The sequence below is a fragment of the Canis lupus genome, chromosome 20 (genome assembly GCF_011100685.1).
Source record: "Canis lupus familiaris isolate Mischka breed German Shepherd chromosome 20, alternate assembly UU_Cfam_GSD_1.0, whole genome shotgun sequence".
Taxonomy (NCBI): domain Eukaryota; kingdom Metazoa; phylum Chordata; class Mammalia; order Carnivora; family Canidae; genus Canis; species Canis lupus.
The window spans coordinates 48,541,981-48,554,373 of NC_049241.1; the positions used below are offsets into that span (position 1 = coordinate 48,541,981).

General features: G+C 56.9%; 1 protein-coding gene across 4 annotated transcripts; it reads left to right on the forward strand.

Moving 5' to 3' along the window:
* The first annotated feature begins 2,151 nt into the window (after positions 1 to 2,151).
* GIPC1 (GIPC PDZ domain containing family member 1) lies at positions 2,152 to 12,264 on the forward strand. 4 transcript variants are annotated; one of them, XM_038567046.1, is made up of 10 exons: positions 2,152 to 2,245; positions 2,750 to 2,804; positions 4,497 to 4,590; positions 6,333 to 6,418; positions 8,428 to 8,748; positions 9,400 to 9,585; positions 9,685 to 9,865; positions 10,597 to 10,709; positions 11,239 to 11,320; positions 11,458 to 12,264. In XM_038567046.1, the coding sequence occupies exons 5-10, from the start codon at positions 8,461 to 8,463 to the stop codon at positions 11,607 to 11,609; spliced, it is 1,002 nt and encodes a 333-aa protein (XP_038422974.1). In that variant the 5' UTR covers positions 2,152 to 2,245; positions 2,750 to 2,804; positions 4,497 to 4,590; positions 6,333 to 6,418; positions 8,428 to 8,460; the 3' UTR covers positions 11,610 to 12,264. The 4 variants fall into 4 exon arrangements, with proteins under 4 accessions (XP_038422974.1, XP_038422976.1, XP_038422977.1 ...); XM_038567048.1 differs by having other exon boundaries at positions 2,159 to 2,245; positions 4,448 to 4,590; XM_038567049.1 differs by lacking the exon at positions 2,750 to 2,804 and having other exon boundaries at positions 2,167 to 2,245; positions 4,448 to 4,590.
* Positions 12,265 to 12,393: the final 129 nt, after the last annotated feature.

Below are 12,393 nucleotides of genomic sequence, written 5' to 3' on the forward strand. Positions count from 1 at the left end.
CACAGGAAGGGGCATACGAGGTTAACTTTGTCCCATCACTGGTGATGTTACTTTTGGTCACTTGGTTAAAGTGGTGACTGCCCGGTTTCTCCCTGGTGCTTTTTCCACGGTATCTTTCCCCCACTGTAATTAACAAGTAATTTGCAGGCTGGTCCTTTGAGATTGTGTGAATATCTACTTCCTCCACTGAGGATCCTCGCCTGCATTAATTATTTCTCTACTGGCTGCAAAATGGGGATTTTCCAACTCAGTCTTTCCTTCTGCGTGTATTAGCTGGCATTCCAGATGTTTTTTTCCAAAGGGGACAGAGGTAGTAACACTGAAGTCTGAGCTCCCCAGCTTCTGGGCCTACTAGCCCTTTGAACTATAAAATTGGATAAAGAGTGGCTTGCTCTGTACCCTTGGGCAACACCCTCACCCCTCCTTAGGCACTTCCTCATCAGTCAACAGGTGGATTCAGGTGGATTCTGCTCAGGACTCTGCTGTCCCCATGGCCCCACATATTGTCCTCTTCGGGTTTGTAGAGGGCAGCTCAGATGCCAGGCACAAGCAGGGCAGTGGGTACAGTCCCACAGAGGCCCAGCCATAGCAACTGATCACTCAGTGGGGATGGCAGAGGTCAGCAGAACAGGAAGAGAAGGACAATAGCGGTGCCTGTTGCATCAACAGTGGCAGCGTTTGCCAGCTGGGTGGGGCCAGACTCGCAGCCCTCAGCAGCTAAGCCGGCCCCGCTCTCCTCTTTCAGTTTGCCTCTCTGTAGGCCCCGGTGGGGCTGGGATGCACAACAGCTCACCCTGGGGACTGCAGAGACCCAGTCATTCAATGAAGCCTGAGCAGAATTGCAGCTGTTAGAGGCCTCCAAGAACTACAATTCCCAGAACACACAGCAAGCTCCTGGTCCAGCCCCAACTGCCCCAGAGGCTGGCTTTGAAGTAGAGCAAGGATAGCTCATCTGTCCTGGGAACTGAGCATCCTGGTCTGTACAAGGTGCATCTGTGTCTTTGTTTCTTGGACCTACCCTTGCCTGAGACATCCCAGTCTCGGGGCCTCACCAAACCTGGTGATGGCGAGGTCACCTGGTCCTCTCATTCACACAAGTGCTCTGAGAGGCTGCTCACTGCCAGTCTCAGGACCCCAGCAGGGGTGAGGGGGCACTTAGATGGAGGAGACAGCCTCATGAAAGGGCAGAGGCTCGGAATGGTTGGGGACCCTTTACAACCTAGCACATATTATGTGTTCAGTAAATATTCACTGATTTAACCAACAAGCGAGCAGTCCATCTCGATCTTGTCTTCCTTCCATGCACCCTTTCACACAGTTTTGCTAGCTCCTAGGATATTGCACTCTCCCAAAATGTGTTGTATCTCTCAGTCCAGCTTTCAGGCCTTCTGCACGAGCTGTTACCTCCACCAGAAGCACATTCAGCTTATTCGCTTTAGTAGCTGCAGACGTAGGACAGAGCCTGGCACGGAGCAGGGGCACATGAAATATTTGACGAGTGAGGGAATGAATGAATGAATGAATAAATGCCCTTGTCCATTGTACACCCCAGGAAGCAGGGACACTCGGGACCCTCCCTATTCATCTCGCTCCTCCGCCCGCTCGCCCGCCCGGAATGAATGCATCCTTTTTATCCGCTCACAGGATGGCCAGGCTGGGGCAGGCGCAGACAGGGAGGAGGACTGGGATCGGGGGCTGCCCTCGGCCCCTTCCTAGGTCTCCTAAAGGGTCAGCTCTTCCGGACGTGGCGAGTTAGCCTCTGCCCGAAACTCGGCCCGCGTCACCTGACTCCCACGACCGGCCCTCCCGCTCCTTACCACCCTGGACACCCCAGACGGACACTCCGCCGGCAGCACGTGGGCCAGGGACCCCAGCTCCCCATTGGTTGCTCGCCTCCTTCCTTCCCCGCGATTGGCAGGGGCCCAGCCTCAGGTCCCCCCTCCGCGCCCTGCGGTGGTACAGCCTGCCGCGGCTTTCGGCAGGGTGGGCAGGTCCACTGCGCCGCGGCGCGGGGGGGCCGGGAGGAGCCGGGCGAGGCGGAGGGATCCCTCTGGAATGCTTCCGTCGGGCCCACCCGGCGCTGGGCGGCGCGGCGCGGATTGGCCACGGGCGTCGGGCGGCCGCTCCTGATTGGCGCGCTGCGGGCGCTGGCCCCGCCCCCCGGCCGCGGCTGCGGGAGAGGCCCGGGCCGGAGTTTGCGGAGGGCCGAGCCCGGAGCGCGCGGGTGGCGGCGGCGGCGGCGCAGGTGAGTGTCCCTGCGGGCGGGGCACGGCCGCTCCGGGGACCCCAGCGCGGGCCCGCGGGGTCGCGGACCCATGGGGATCCGGCGGATCGAGCGAGTAGCGGGGGGACGGCCCCGGGGTCGCTGCTGGAGGTCTAGGTTGGGCCCCAGGATGCCTGAGGCCCCTTCCCCCGGAGGCGCCCATCTTCCCGCCGGGGGCCGGGGTCAAACACCTCCCGCCTCTGAGATGGGGTCGGCAGCCCACCCTGCCCCCTGCACTGCCCTGGACAGCCCCGTCCCGGCGGGCTCGGCATTTCTGAGTCCTGCCCGGGCACCTCCCTCGTCCCACCTTGGCCTCGACGCGGCCCTCCAGGGCCGAGAGAGGGACCTGGAGAGGACTGAGGTCCCGGTAATAATCATGAAAAAATCACCCCCGGCTAGCACTGACTGGACGCTTCCGTGTCAGGTATTTACCATGCACATCGTTGCGTCCAAACACCTCATGGAAGGTGCTGTTACTTCTTTTAGAGGTGAAGCAACAGACCCGGAGAAGTGGAGTGACTTGCCCAAGGTGACACAGCTAGTAAGTGGCAGGGCTGGAACTCGAACCCGTGCTTCGGAGTCCAGAACTGGAGTCTCAGCCGCTAGACTAGATGGCTCCATGGATCAGTGGCCCAGTGGCTCCGTGGCTCAGGTGTTCCCGACCAGCTCCTCTGCCCGCTGCTGCCTGCATCCCCCAACCATGCATGTATCTGGGCCACACCTGCTGGTCTTTGCTTCCCCCCAAGAGGTCCCCGGACACCAACCCTGTCTTGCCTCCCCGGACCTGGGAAGGCTTGCCTGAATACCTAGGTCCTAAGAAGAGAGTGACATCTGCAGGGGACATAGGAGGCCTGGATGCTGGGGTCCTTTGCCCACTGGGCCCCTCTGGAAAGCCTGCGCTGAGGCCCAGGCAGTAGGCGTTCTCCCCGGAAACACCCGGGAGCCGGTTTTTCAAGACTGAATCAGAGGCCTCCCGCCTCCCTGCCTCCCGCCTCCCGCCCTCCCCTCCAAAGCAGTATCCTACTAGAAAGGGGAGGTTGGGTGTGGTGTCTCTCCCCCCACCCAAGCTTTTGTCAACTCCCAGGAACTCCCCTCCCCACTTCCTGCTGCCCTCACTGTGATTCTGCTTGGTGGTGGGGTTGCTAAGTTTCAGGCCCCTCCCAGGGAAGCGAGGGTGGGGATGCTAGGATTCCAGCCAATGCGCTTGGACCCCCGGCTGACACTTTTTCCACCATCCCTATGTTCAGGTTTGAGGGGACACTGGGAATGTGGGGAGGAAGTGTCAGTTAGCAACCCCACAGCAGGCATGTTCTGAGGATAGGAGGGCTCAGAGAGGAGTCTGAATGAGGACACGAGGCACGCACACCCGTCCATTCTGCAAACATTTACTGAGCACCTCCCATGGGCCAAGCACTGTCCTTGGCACAGAGGGCATAATAGCAAACAAGACAAAAATCCCTGCTCTGTGGGAGCCGCCGTCCTAGTGGGGAAAAGGGCAGCAAGCAAGTTAACAAGTAGATAAAGACAGTACCCGCGGATGGTAGTAAGTGCGTGTGCTATGAATAAAATATGAGGGGGGTGGCCGGGTGGAATCTGTGGTAAAGGGGGTGGCTTTTGGAGGAGGCGACTTTGGAGACAAGATCTAAATGACAGAAAGAAGGTGGCCCAGCAAAGGTCAGGCAGGGGGCCCAGCCTGGGCAAAAACTCTGAGGCTGGATGGAGCTTGGGATAGTGTGTGGGGGCACGAGCTGCCGCCAGAGTGGCAGTTCTGCAGGGGCCTGTGGCTCATATTAAGGAGTTTGGGGCTTTTCCTCTGTAAAGGTAGGAGACCGCTGTAAGATTGGAAGCCGGGGAGTGACGTGATCTGGTTTACATTTTAAAATAGAGACACGAAGTGAAATAGCAGCCTGGGACTGAAAGACAAGAGTTCTGCCGGGATAATGTGTAATTAAGTTCATGGGCCTTGAGCTGTCTGGACCACAGGGGCAGTTCCAGCAGGCTGGGGCAAGCCAGGGAGGCTGCCTGGAGGAGGCCACCTAGACTAGGCCTCCGCGGACAGCAGACAGCAGAAGCACAGACTGGGATGTTCCTGGGCGGTGGGGGGGGGGGGGGTGGGGTGGGCAGGGGAGGAGGCCATAATAATAATGACAATACTAGTAACAGTTTTCTTAAATTGAATGTCAGGCAAAATGCTAATCGGGTTGTCTGCACAATCTCTTTGGATTCCCATAAGCACCTGGAGAGAGACAGGAATTCCACCCATTTTTCGACTGAGAAAACTGAGGCTCCATCACATGAAGTGACACTTGCCCACGACCACGCAGCTGGTAAGTGGCAAGGATGGGATTTGAACCCAGGCCACCCTCCTTGGAGCTCAGAGAAGTTAAGATACTTGCCCAAGGTCACACAGCTAATAAGTGGAGAAACCAGGTTCCAGACTCATGTTCTCAGCATCCCGCTAAGATGTATGAGGGGCAGCAGGAGGAGAACAGGGGAGGTGATGATGAGGGGTTTGGTTTGGTTTGGTTTGAAGCATCACTGAGTGTGTTGTAATAATCTGAGGGGGCAGTATGGGTTTATTCATTCAGAATTTGTTTTTTATCAGATATTAGGTGAATGCTTAGTGTGATGTGTGCTATGGTTAGATGAAGTAATCAATAAAAGACTAGTATCCCAAATATGTAAACAATTCCCAAAAATCAATAAGAAAAAGATAAAGGCAGGGCAGCCCAGTGGCTCAGCAGTTTAGCGCCACCTTCAGCCCAGGGCTTGATCCTGGAGACGCAGGATCGAGTCCCACATTGGGCTCCCCGCATGGAGCCTGCTTCTCCTTCTGCCTGTGTCTCTGCCTTTCTCTGTCTCTGTGTCTCCCATGAATAAATAAATAAAATCTTAAAAAAAAAAAGAAAAGAAAAAGATATAGGCATTACAATAAAAAACAAACTGTGCAATTTTTAAAAATGGGCAAAGACTTAGACAATTCACAAAACGACAAATCCAAGCAGTTAATAAATGTCTTAAAAGTTGTTAAGCATTACTCAGTGGTTGAGCGTCTGCCTTTGGCTCAGGGCATAATCCTGGGGTCAAGGGATCAAGTTCTGCATCAGGCTCCCCGCAGGGAGTCTGCTTCTTCCTCTGCCTATGTCTCTGCCTCTCTCTGTGTATGTCTCTCATGAATAAATACAATCTTTAAAAAAAAAAGCTGTTAAGCCTGGAGTGCCTGGGTGGCTCAGTTGGTTAAGCGTCTGACTCTTGATTTCAGCTCGGGTCATGATCTCAGGGTTGTGAGATCAAGCCCCACATCAGGCTCCACACCGGTTGTAGAGCCTGCTTAAGGTTCTCCTCCACCACCACCCCAACCTTTCCCTGCCCCCATGGAAAAAGAAAAAAGTTGTTCAGCATCCTTGATTATGAAGGGAGTGAAAACAAAACCATGATGAAAGGTGAGGGAGAAATCAGTGTGGCTAGAAGGAGCACCTACCCTGTCCCCAGCACTATGCTGGGAAGCAAGGGATGAGGACCACAGGGGGGCGCTTGCTCTTTTGCTGGTGAGACAAGACCCCCTTGGGGCAGGGACTATAGCCTGGGTCCTTCTGTCTCCCCAAAGCCAGGCACAGGGACTGATGGGCTGATGAATATTAGGATCATTCATCTATACGTTCATTCAACAAGTATTTATTGAGCACCTGCTATGCACCAGGCAGTGTTCTCTGTGCTAAGAGTATAAGGATGCATAAGGCAGACAAAATTCCTTGCCTTTCGGAAAACAGCAGACAAGAATAGTGGATGAAATATATATCCCATTGCATTGAAAGAGATGCGAGGATGAGTTGTGTGGATGCCAGAAGGCAGAGTCAAACGCAGAAGCACTGAGCCTAGGAGGCTGAGTGTGCCTCAGAGGGATGAGCAAGGCGGAGAGTGGGTGAAGGTGAGGGCAGGGAGGCCATGGGGGCAGATCTCTTGGGGCCTGTGGGTCGAAAGGAGAATGTTGACTCTTACTCTGAAGGAGGTAGAAGCCCTGGGAGGGGTTGGAGCAGAGGACGGATGTGACGTGACTTCTGTTTTACAGGATCATTCTGGCTGCTCTGTTGACACAGACCGTGGAGGGCGAGGGCAGAAGCCGCCGACTCCCAGGAGGCAACTGCACTAGTGTAGGTGAGAGACGCTGGGGCTGGAGCAGGTGCTCCTGGAGGTGGTGTTGGGAGAGCAGGCGCATCAGTGCAGCAGCCAAGGAGTGGAGGCCTGAGAGTGGGTGCAGCACACTGGGCTTGGCTGAATCCAGGATGGCCCCCTGGAGGAAGAGGTCTTAAGGGAGGGAGCAGGAAGTCCCCTTTACACAGAAAAACCAAATTTGGCATAATGTGCTCCTCAGCACAGCCTGGCCCCGCTTGCAGAGTGGACATCCCAGGCTGAGGGAGATTGAGCTGCTTAGGGAACCACTTTGCATGGGAGTCAAACAGACCACAGAACTCACCTGGCTTCTGTGACTTCGGATGCGTGACTCGAAAATGAAATCCGAACTCTTTCCCAGTCTGGAGGGCCCGCACCATCGACCCCTCCCACGCCTTATCACCTCTTTTTACCACCCCTCTGCACTCTCCCATGGCTCACTCCTCTCTGGTTACACTGGTCTCTTGCTTGTCTGTGAGTCTGTGAGTCTGCTCAGAACCCTCCCGTGACTGCCACCTCACTGAGAGCAAAGGCGTAAGTCTTCCCTGAGCCCATGAGGCCCTGGTCGCTCTGCCCCCTCCCTCCTCCTGCTGTCCCCTTTACCATTCTGTTCCAACCACACAGGCCGCCTAGCTGCTCCTCAAACACACCAAGCACGGCCCCCTTCAGGGCCTTTGTACTGGCTGTTCCCTCTGCCTGGAGCCTTCTTGCCTCACATCCTCATATGAATACTTCCTATCATTCAGGCCTCAGGCTCAGTTTCACCTGCTCAGAGAGGCCCTACTTGACTTTGTCTGTTGAAGAACTTGTCTTACTGTCTTCATAGCACGATTAGAAATTATATTAGACTTTGACACATGTGCTTGCTCACTGTGCATCTGCCTTCTCCTCTGGACTGTATGCTCTGGACAACGTGGACAGAGGTCCAGCTAGCATCCATGGCACCCTGAGGGAATTGGAGAGAGGCAGCCCTTCCTCCCAGCAGACCCATCAGCTTGGCGTGTGGCTTCAGCAAGCAGAGCACAAGCTGAATTTCATTTCTACCTGCCACCTTGGTCTGGTGCTTTTGCACAGTGAACAACCTGTGCAATGGCATATAGTGGCCCCGGTCAGGGACCTTGCTTGTCTTACTGAAGGCAATGTCTAAAATGTGCATGGCATATAGTGATTATGCAAAAAATATTTGAAACGAGGGAAGAAGAAAGAAACTGAGAGGAAATGGGGGTAGAGGAAAGAAAAAGGAAAGGAAAAGAGTATATCAGGACAAGTTTTGCTACAGGAACAAACGACGCCCCCCAAATCTTCCTGGGTGAACTCCACAAAGGTTTATTTTTTTTGTTCGTGCTGCATCACTGCAGCTTGGCTGGAGGTTACATACTTTGTAGTCACCCAGGGGCTGGCCGATGGAGTTGCCACCTTACCAGATGGGGCCAGTCACCATGTCTGGGAGATAAAGAACCGCCCCCCTACACCCCCCCCCCATCCATGTCTCTTGCTCCCATAACTAAATGCTTCAGCCCAGAAATGTCATGTGTCGCTTCCTCTCACAACTCAGTGGCCAGAACTAGTCATGTGCCTGCCCTGTCACGAAGAGGTCAGCAAGTGTCACCTGCCTGTGTGCCCTGAAAGGAGAGTCAGCAGTTTTTTGTGCTCAGCACTAGTGGCTGCCACCAATAGAAAAATCAAGAGCAGCATAACCACTTTGAGCCTACATTTTCTCATCTCTTAAATGGGCATAATCATAACCTCATATGGTCCTCACGTCCCGATGTGGTATAAAGATGAAGTAAGGTCACAGCACAGTTTGCTCGGGGTCTTAGTAGGTATTAGCTGCCGTTACTACTTCTGTACAAGGCACATAAGTGCCGGGACCAGGTTTTGACCCAAGGCCAGTCTGTGCTCTAAATATTTCATAAGGCCAGTAGGGTGCTAATATGGGGGAGAAGCGGCTCAAGGCCCCTGGCCAGGTCCTAAGCCCACTTTCCGCCCTGCAGATCTCCAGAGTGCGCCCCCGCTTCTCGCTGCTCATGCCGCTGGGACTGGGGCGGCGGAAAAAGGCGCCGCCTCTGGTGGAAAATGAGGAGGCCGAGCCAGGCCGTGGGGGGCTGGGCGTGGGGGAGCCAGGGCCCCTGGGTGGGGGTGGGGCAGGGGGGCCCCACATGGGCCTACCCCCGCCTCCCCCGGCCCTGCGGCCCCGCCTCGTGTTCCACACCCAGCTGGCCCACGGCAGTCCCACTGGCCGCATCGAGGGCTTCACCAACGTCAAGGAGCTGTACGGCAAGATCGCCGAGGCCTTCCGGCTGCCAGCTGCCGAGGTACCACTGGGGAGCTGGGCACCGGGGTCCCTGATGTGGGCTGAGGCCTGGGCGTAAATCCAGCTCGTGAGCCGGGGCTCCGGTGCTAAAGTTATGCCCGCTGAGGCCTGCTCCCCAGTGAGTTGTGGGGACCTGGAGGCCAAGCCTGGGTGCTGAGTTCCCATTAGGCATTGGGAGGCCCATGCCCCAGTGGACTGTAGAAGTGCATGACCAGGGCTGTTTGTGACATTCCCATCATGCATTGGGAGACTAGTGCCCCAGTTGATTACGGGATCTGGAGGTTAGATGCGAGATTCATTTCTCTATGATACATTGGAAGGCCTTACCCCAAGGACTTTGGGAGCTGAAAGATGGGAAACAGTGAGGTTGAGCAGGAGATTGATGCGAAGGTCTCAGCAGGTGTGGTGGGCAATCTATGCCCCTTCATTCATTCCACAAACCCTTACTGAGCATCTGCTGTGTGCCAGGCTCTATGCCCTGGGAGCAGCAGGGAAATCCCAGCCCTAGCAGAGCTGCATCCAAGTGGGGGCCACTCTGGGGTGGTCAGGCAGGGACCTCCAGCCCTTTCCTAGCACCCTCCTTCCCCCTCGGGTGGTGGTTAGCAAAGGGTGAGGGAGGGAGGTGAGGGTTGAGTGTCTCCTACCCACACAGGTGATGTTTTGTACCCTCAACACCCACAAAGTGGACATGGACAAGCTCTTGGGGGGCCAGATCGGGCTGGAGGACTTCATCTTTGCCCACGTCAAGGGGCAGCGCAAGGAGGTAGAGGTGTTCAAGTCAGAGGAGGCGCTGGGGCTCACCATCACTGACAACGGGGCCGGCTATGCCTTCATCAAGGTGCCTGGGGTAACTGGGGCACCCTGAGTCCTGAGGGTACAGGTGGGCCATAGGACCCAAGGGCAGAGCCACGGGGGCTGACCGCTCCTCTCTGCACAGCGCATTAAGGAGGGAAGCGTGATCGACCACATCCAGCTCATCAGTGTGGGTGACATGATCGAGGCCATTAACGGGCAGAGTCTGCTGGGCTGCCGGCACTACGAGGTGGCTCGTCTGCTCAAGGAGCTGCCCCGAGGCCGCACCTTCACGCTGAAGCTCACAGAGCCCCGCAAGGCCTTCGGTAAGGGCCTGCTGCCTGGACCACCGCCTTGGCCCGGTCCCTGGGGTTTGGGCCGCAGTGGCGGGGAGACACCAGCAGGTGGCGCCCAAGGCCAGCCAGCCGCAGTGGAAGGGGGGGTAGCTCCGCCTTGCCCTGGGGAGGGGGTGCTGGCTCTCCGCCCAGCCTGGGAGGAGGGTAAGAGCAAGGAGGAAGTTGCCCCCACACCCAGCTTCCCGGAACCATTAGCCCAGCCAAGCGCCCCCAACCCTGGCGAGTGCCCCCCAGGCCTGAGAAGCCAGGCTTGGCTGCCTTGTTCCTGCACCCCCACTTCTCCGTCTGGCTTCACTAACTTTCTGGAATGAGCCTGAGGCCCCTAAGGTGGGGGTGGGGGACTCTCAAACACTTCCCCAGGCCGTTTGGGCTGGTCCTTGGCCCCTGGCAGCTGTGTCTCCCCTTGGCCTTGGGGAGAACCGCTCAAGACCCAGGCCCCACCCCTTCCTGTCCTTCAGGCCCTGGGAACAGGGCCCCCTCTGTCTCCCCTCCAGCCTCTTCCATTTTTTGCCCCTGGCTGTCCTTTCTCCATCCTTGCTGAGCCCAGTAAGGGGCCTGCACTCCTGGGGTCAGATGGAGGGAGGGCAGCCCCCCAGAACCTGCAGAAGCTTGGAGAAGGTAGAAGGGGGTCTCTGAGGCTAGGCTGCCTGGGGTCCTGCCCAGGGCTTCCCAGACCCTCACCCCTTCCCTGCCTCCCACAGACATGATCGGTGTCCGCTCAGGGGGTGGCCGTCCTGGCTCTGGCCCCCAGCTGGGCACTGGCCGAGGGACCCTCCGGCTCAGATCCCGCGGCCCTGCCACAGTAGAGGATGTGGTGAGTGTTCTGGCCCGGACCCGGACATCCATAGGTGGCTGCAGCCTCGGTTGGCGGAGGGGCTTTGTGCACTAGATTCAAATCTACCTCTGCCACATTCCAGCTCTGGGACCTTGGTTGGGCAAGCGGGCCTCAGTTTCCTCTTTTTTTTTTTTAATTTTTATTTATTTATGATAGTCACACAGAGAGAGAGAGAGGCAGAGACACAGGGAGAGGGAGAAGCAGGCTCCATGCACCGGGAGCCCGATGTGGGATTCGATCCCGGGTCTCCAGGATCGTGCCCTGGGCCAAAGGCAGGCGCTAAACCTCTGCGCCACCCAGGGATCCCTAGTTTCCTCATTTTTAAATAGTGGGCTAGTAAGACTATCACAGGGCTGTGGGGAGGATGAGCTGTGGGTTAATACACGTAGAGTGGTGAAAAGAGCATCCCACACCTAGTAATATAATTATTATTATATTATAAATAATATAATTACAGATTTATTCATGGTTTTGTGATGTCACTGTTCCCCCCCCCCCCCCCCCCCAGCCCTCAGCCTTTGAGGAGAAGGCAATTGAGAAGGTAGATGACCTGCTGGAGAGTTACATGGGCATCAGGGACACGGAGTTGGGTGAGTGGGGAGCCTGGGTCCGGAGGGGGGGTTGCAGGTCTGGGGGGGAGGGCTTCTGGGTCTTGTGGGCTGGGTCTGCCCTGAGTACCTCTGTCATCTGTGCTTCCATCCTGTCACCCCCCCACACCCTTGTCCAGCGGCCACCATGGTAGAGCTTGGAAAGGACAAAAGGAACCCAGATGAGCTCGCCGAGGCCCTGGATGAACGGCTTGGTGACTTTGCCTTCCCTGATGAGTTCGTCTTTGACGTCTGGGGTGCCATTGGGGATGCCAAGGTCGGCCGCTTCTAGGCCTCCCTCCAGACCTCTCAGTGACCTGGCTCTGCTTGGTGGGAGCCCCCAGTGGGAGGGCCTCCATGGCCTGGACCCCAGCATCCGGCTTGGACCTTGCTCAAGGGCCCAAGGATGATGCAGAGTGGCGGTGGGGCCCAGCCTCCGCCCCACTCCAATCGGTACCACCCCTCCCCAGCTCCCACCCTGGCTGGGGTCCCCAGTCCCCCCTTGCCCTGCTCCCCACTTACCTCAGCCGAGTCAGGCGCAGGGAGGGGGGAGGGCCCAGCCAGATGGGGCGGCCACCCTCCGCCCCCAACACTTTCCGCATCAGCTGCCAAACTGGTCCCTCATCTCCCTGGGGCCTGTTTGGGGGTCGTGACCTCCCTAGTTTCCTGCTGCAGGGAATGCAGAAGGGGGGGCATTCCCCCCTCAGCAAATGCAATAATGCCCTCCTCCCCGCGCCCCACCCAGAGAGGAGCCCCCTCACCGTGGAGTCTGTTACCTCTGCATCCGAAACACTAGTCTGCTGTGAACCCCCCAACCTCCCTGCCTCCCCTGCCCCGTGTCCCCCTCAGCCTAGCCCCAGACGGAAGGGGCAGGAGGGAGGATGGTGGTGGGCATTTTATATCTGAATTTGCTGTCTTAAACCATAAAGAATCTATCTGCTGTTGGACCTGTGTGGCGGCCTCGGCTTTAGGGTGGGAGAAGGGGGTGAGCCAGGGCTGGGAAAGAATGTAGCAGCTGAAATCCATCCTCCTCAGGCTCCAAATTGAATTAGGAGCCTGCCTGGGCCTCCCCCCAC

Bases quoted from the DNA above. Each gene is read 5' to 3' on its own strand.
- GIPC1 (XM_038567046.1), top strand. From the start codon at position 8,461: ATGCCGCTGGGACTGGGGCGGCGGAAAAAGGCGCCGCCTCTGGTGGAA. The intron at 9,866-10,596 runs GTAAGGGCCTGC...TGCCTCCCACAG, and splicing joins AGAGCCCCGCAAGGCCTTCG to ACATGATCGGTGTCCGCTCA. The intron at 10,710-11,238 runs GTGAGTGTTCTG...CCCCCCCCCCAG, and splicing joins CTGCCACAGTAGAGGATGTG to CCCTCAGCCTTTGAGGAGAA.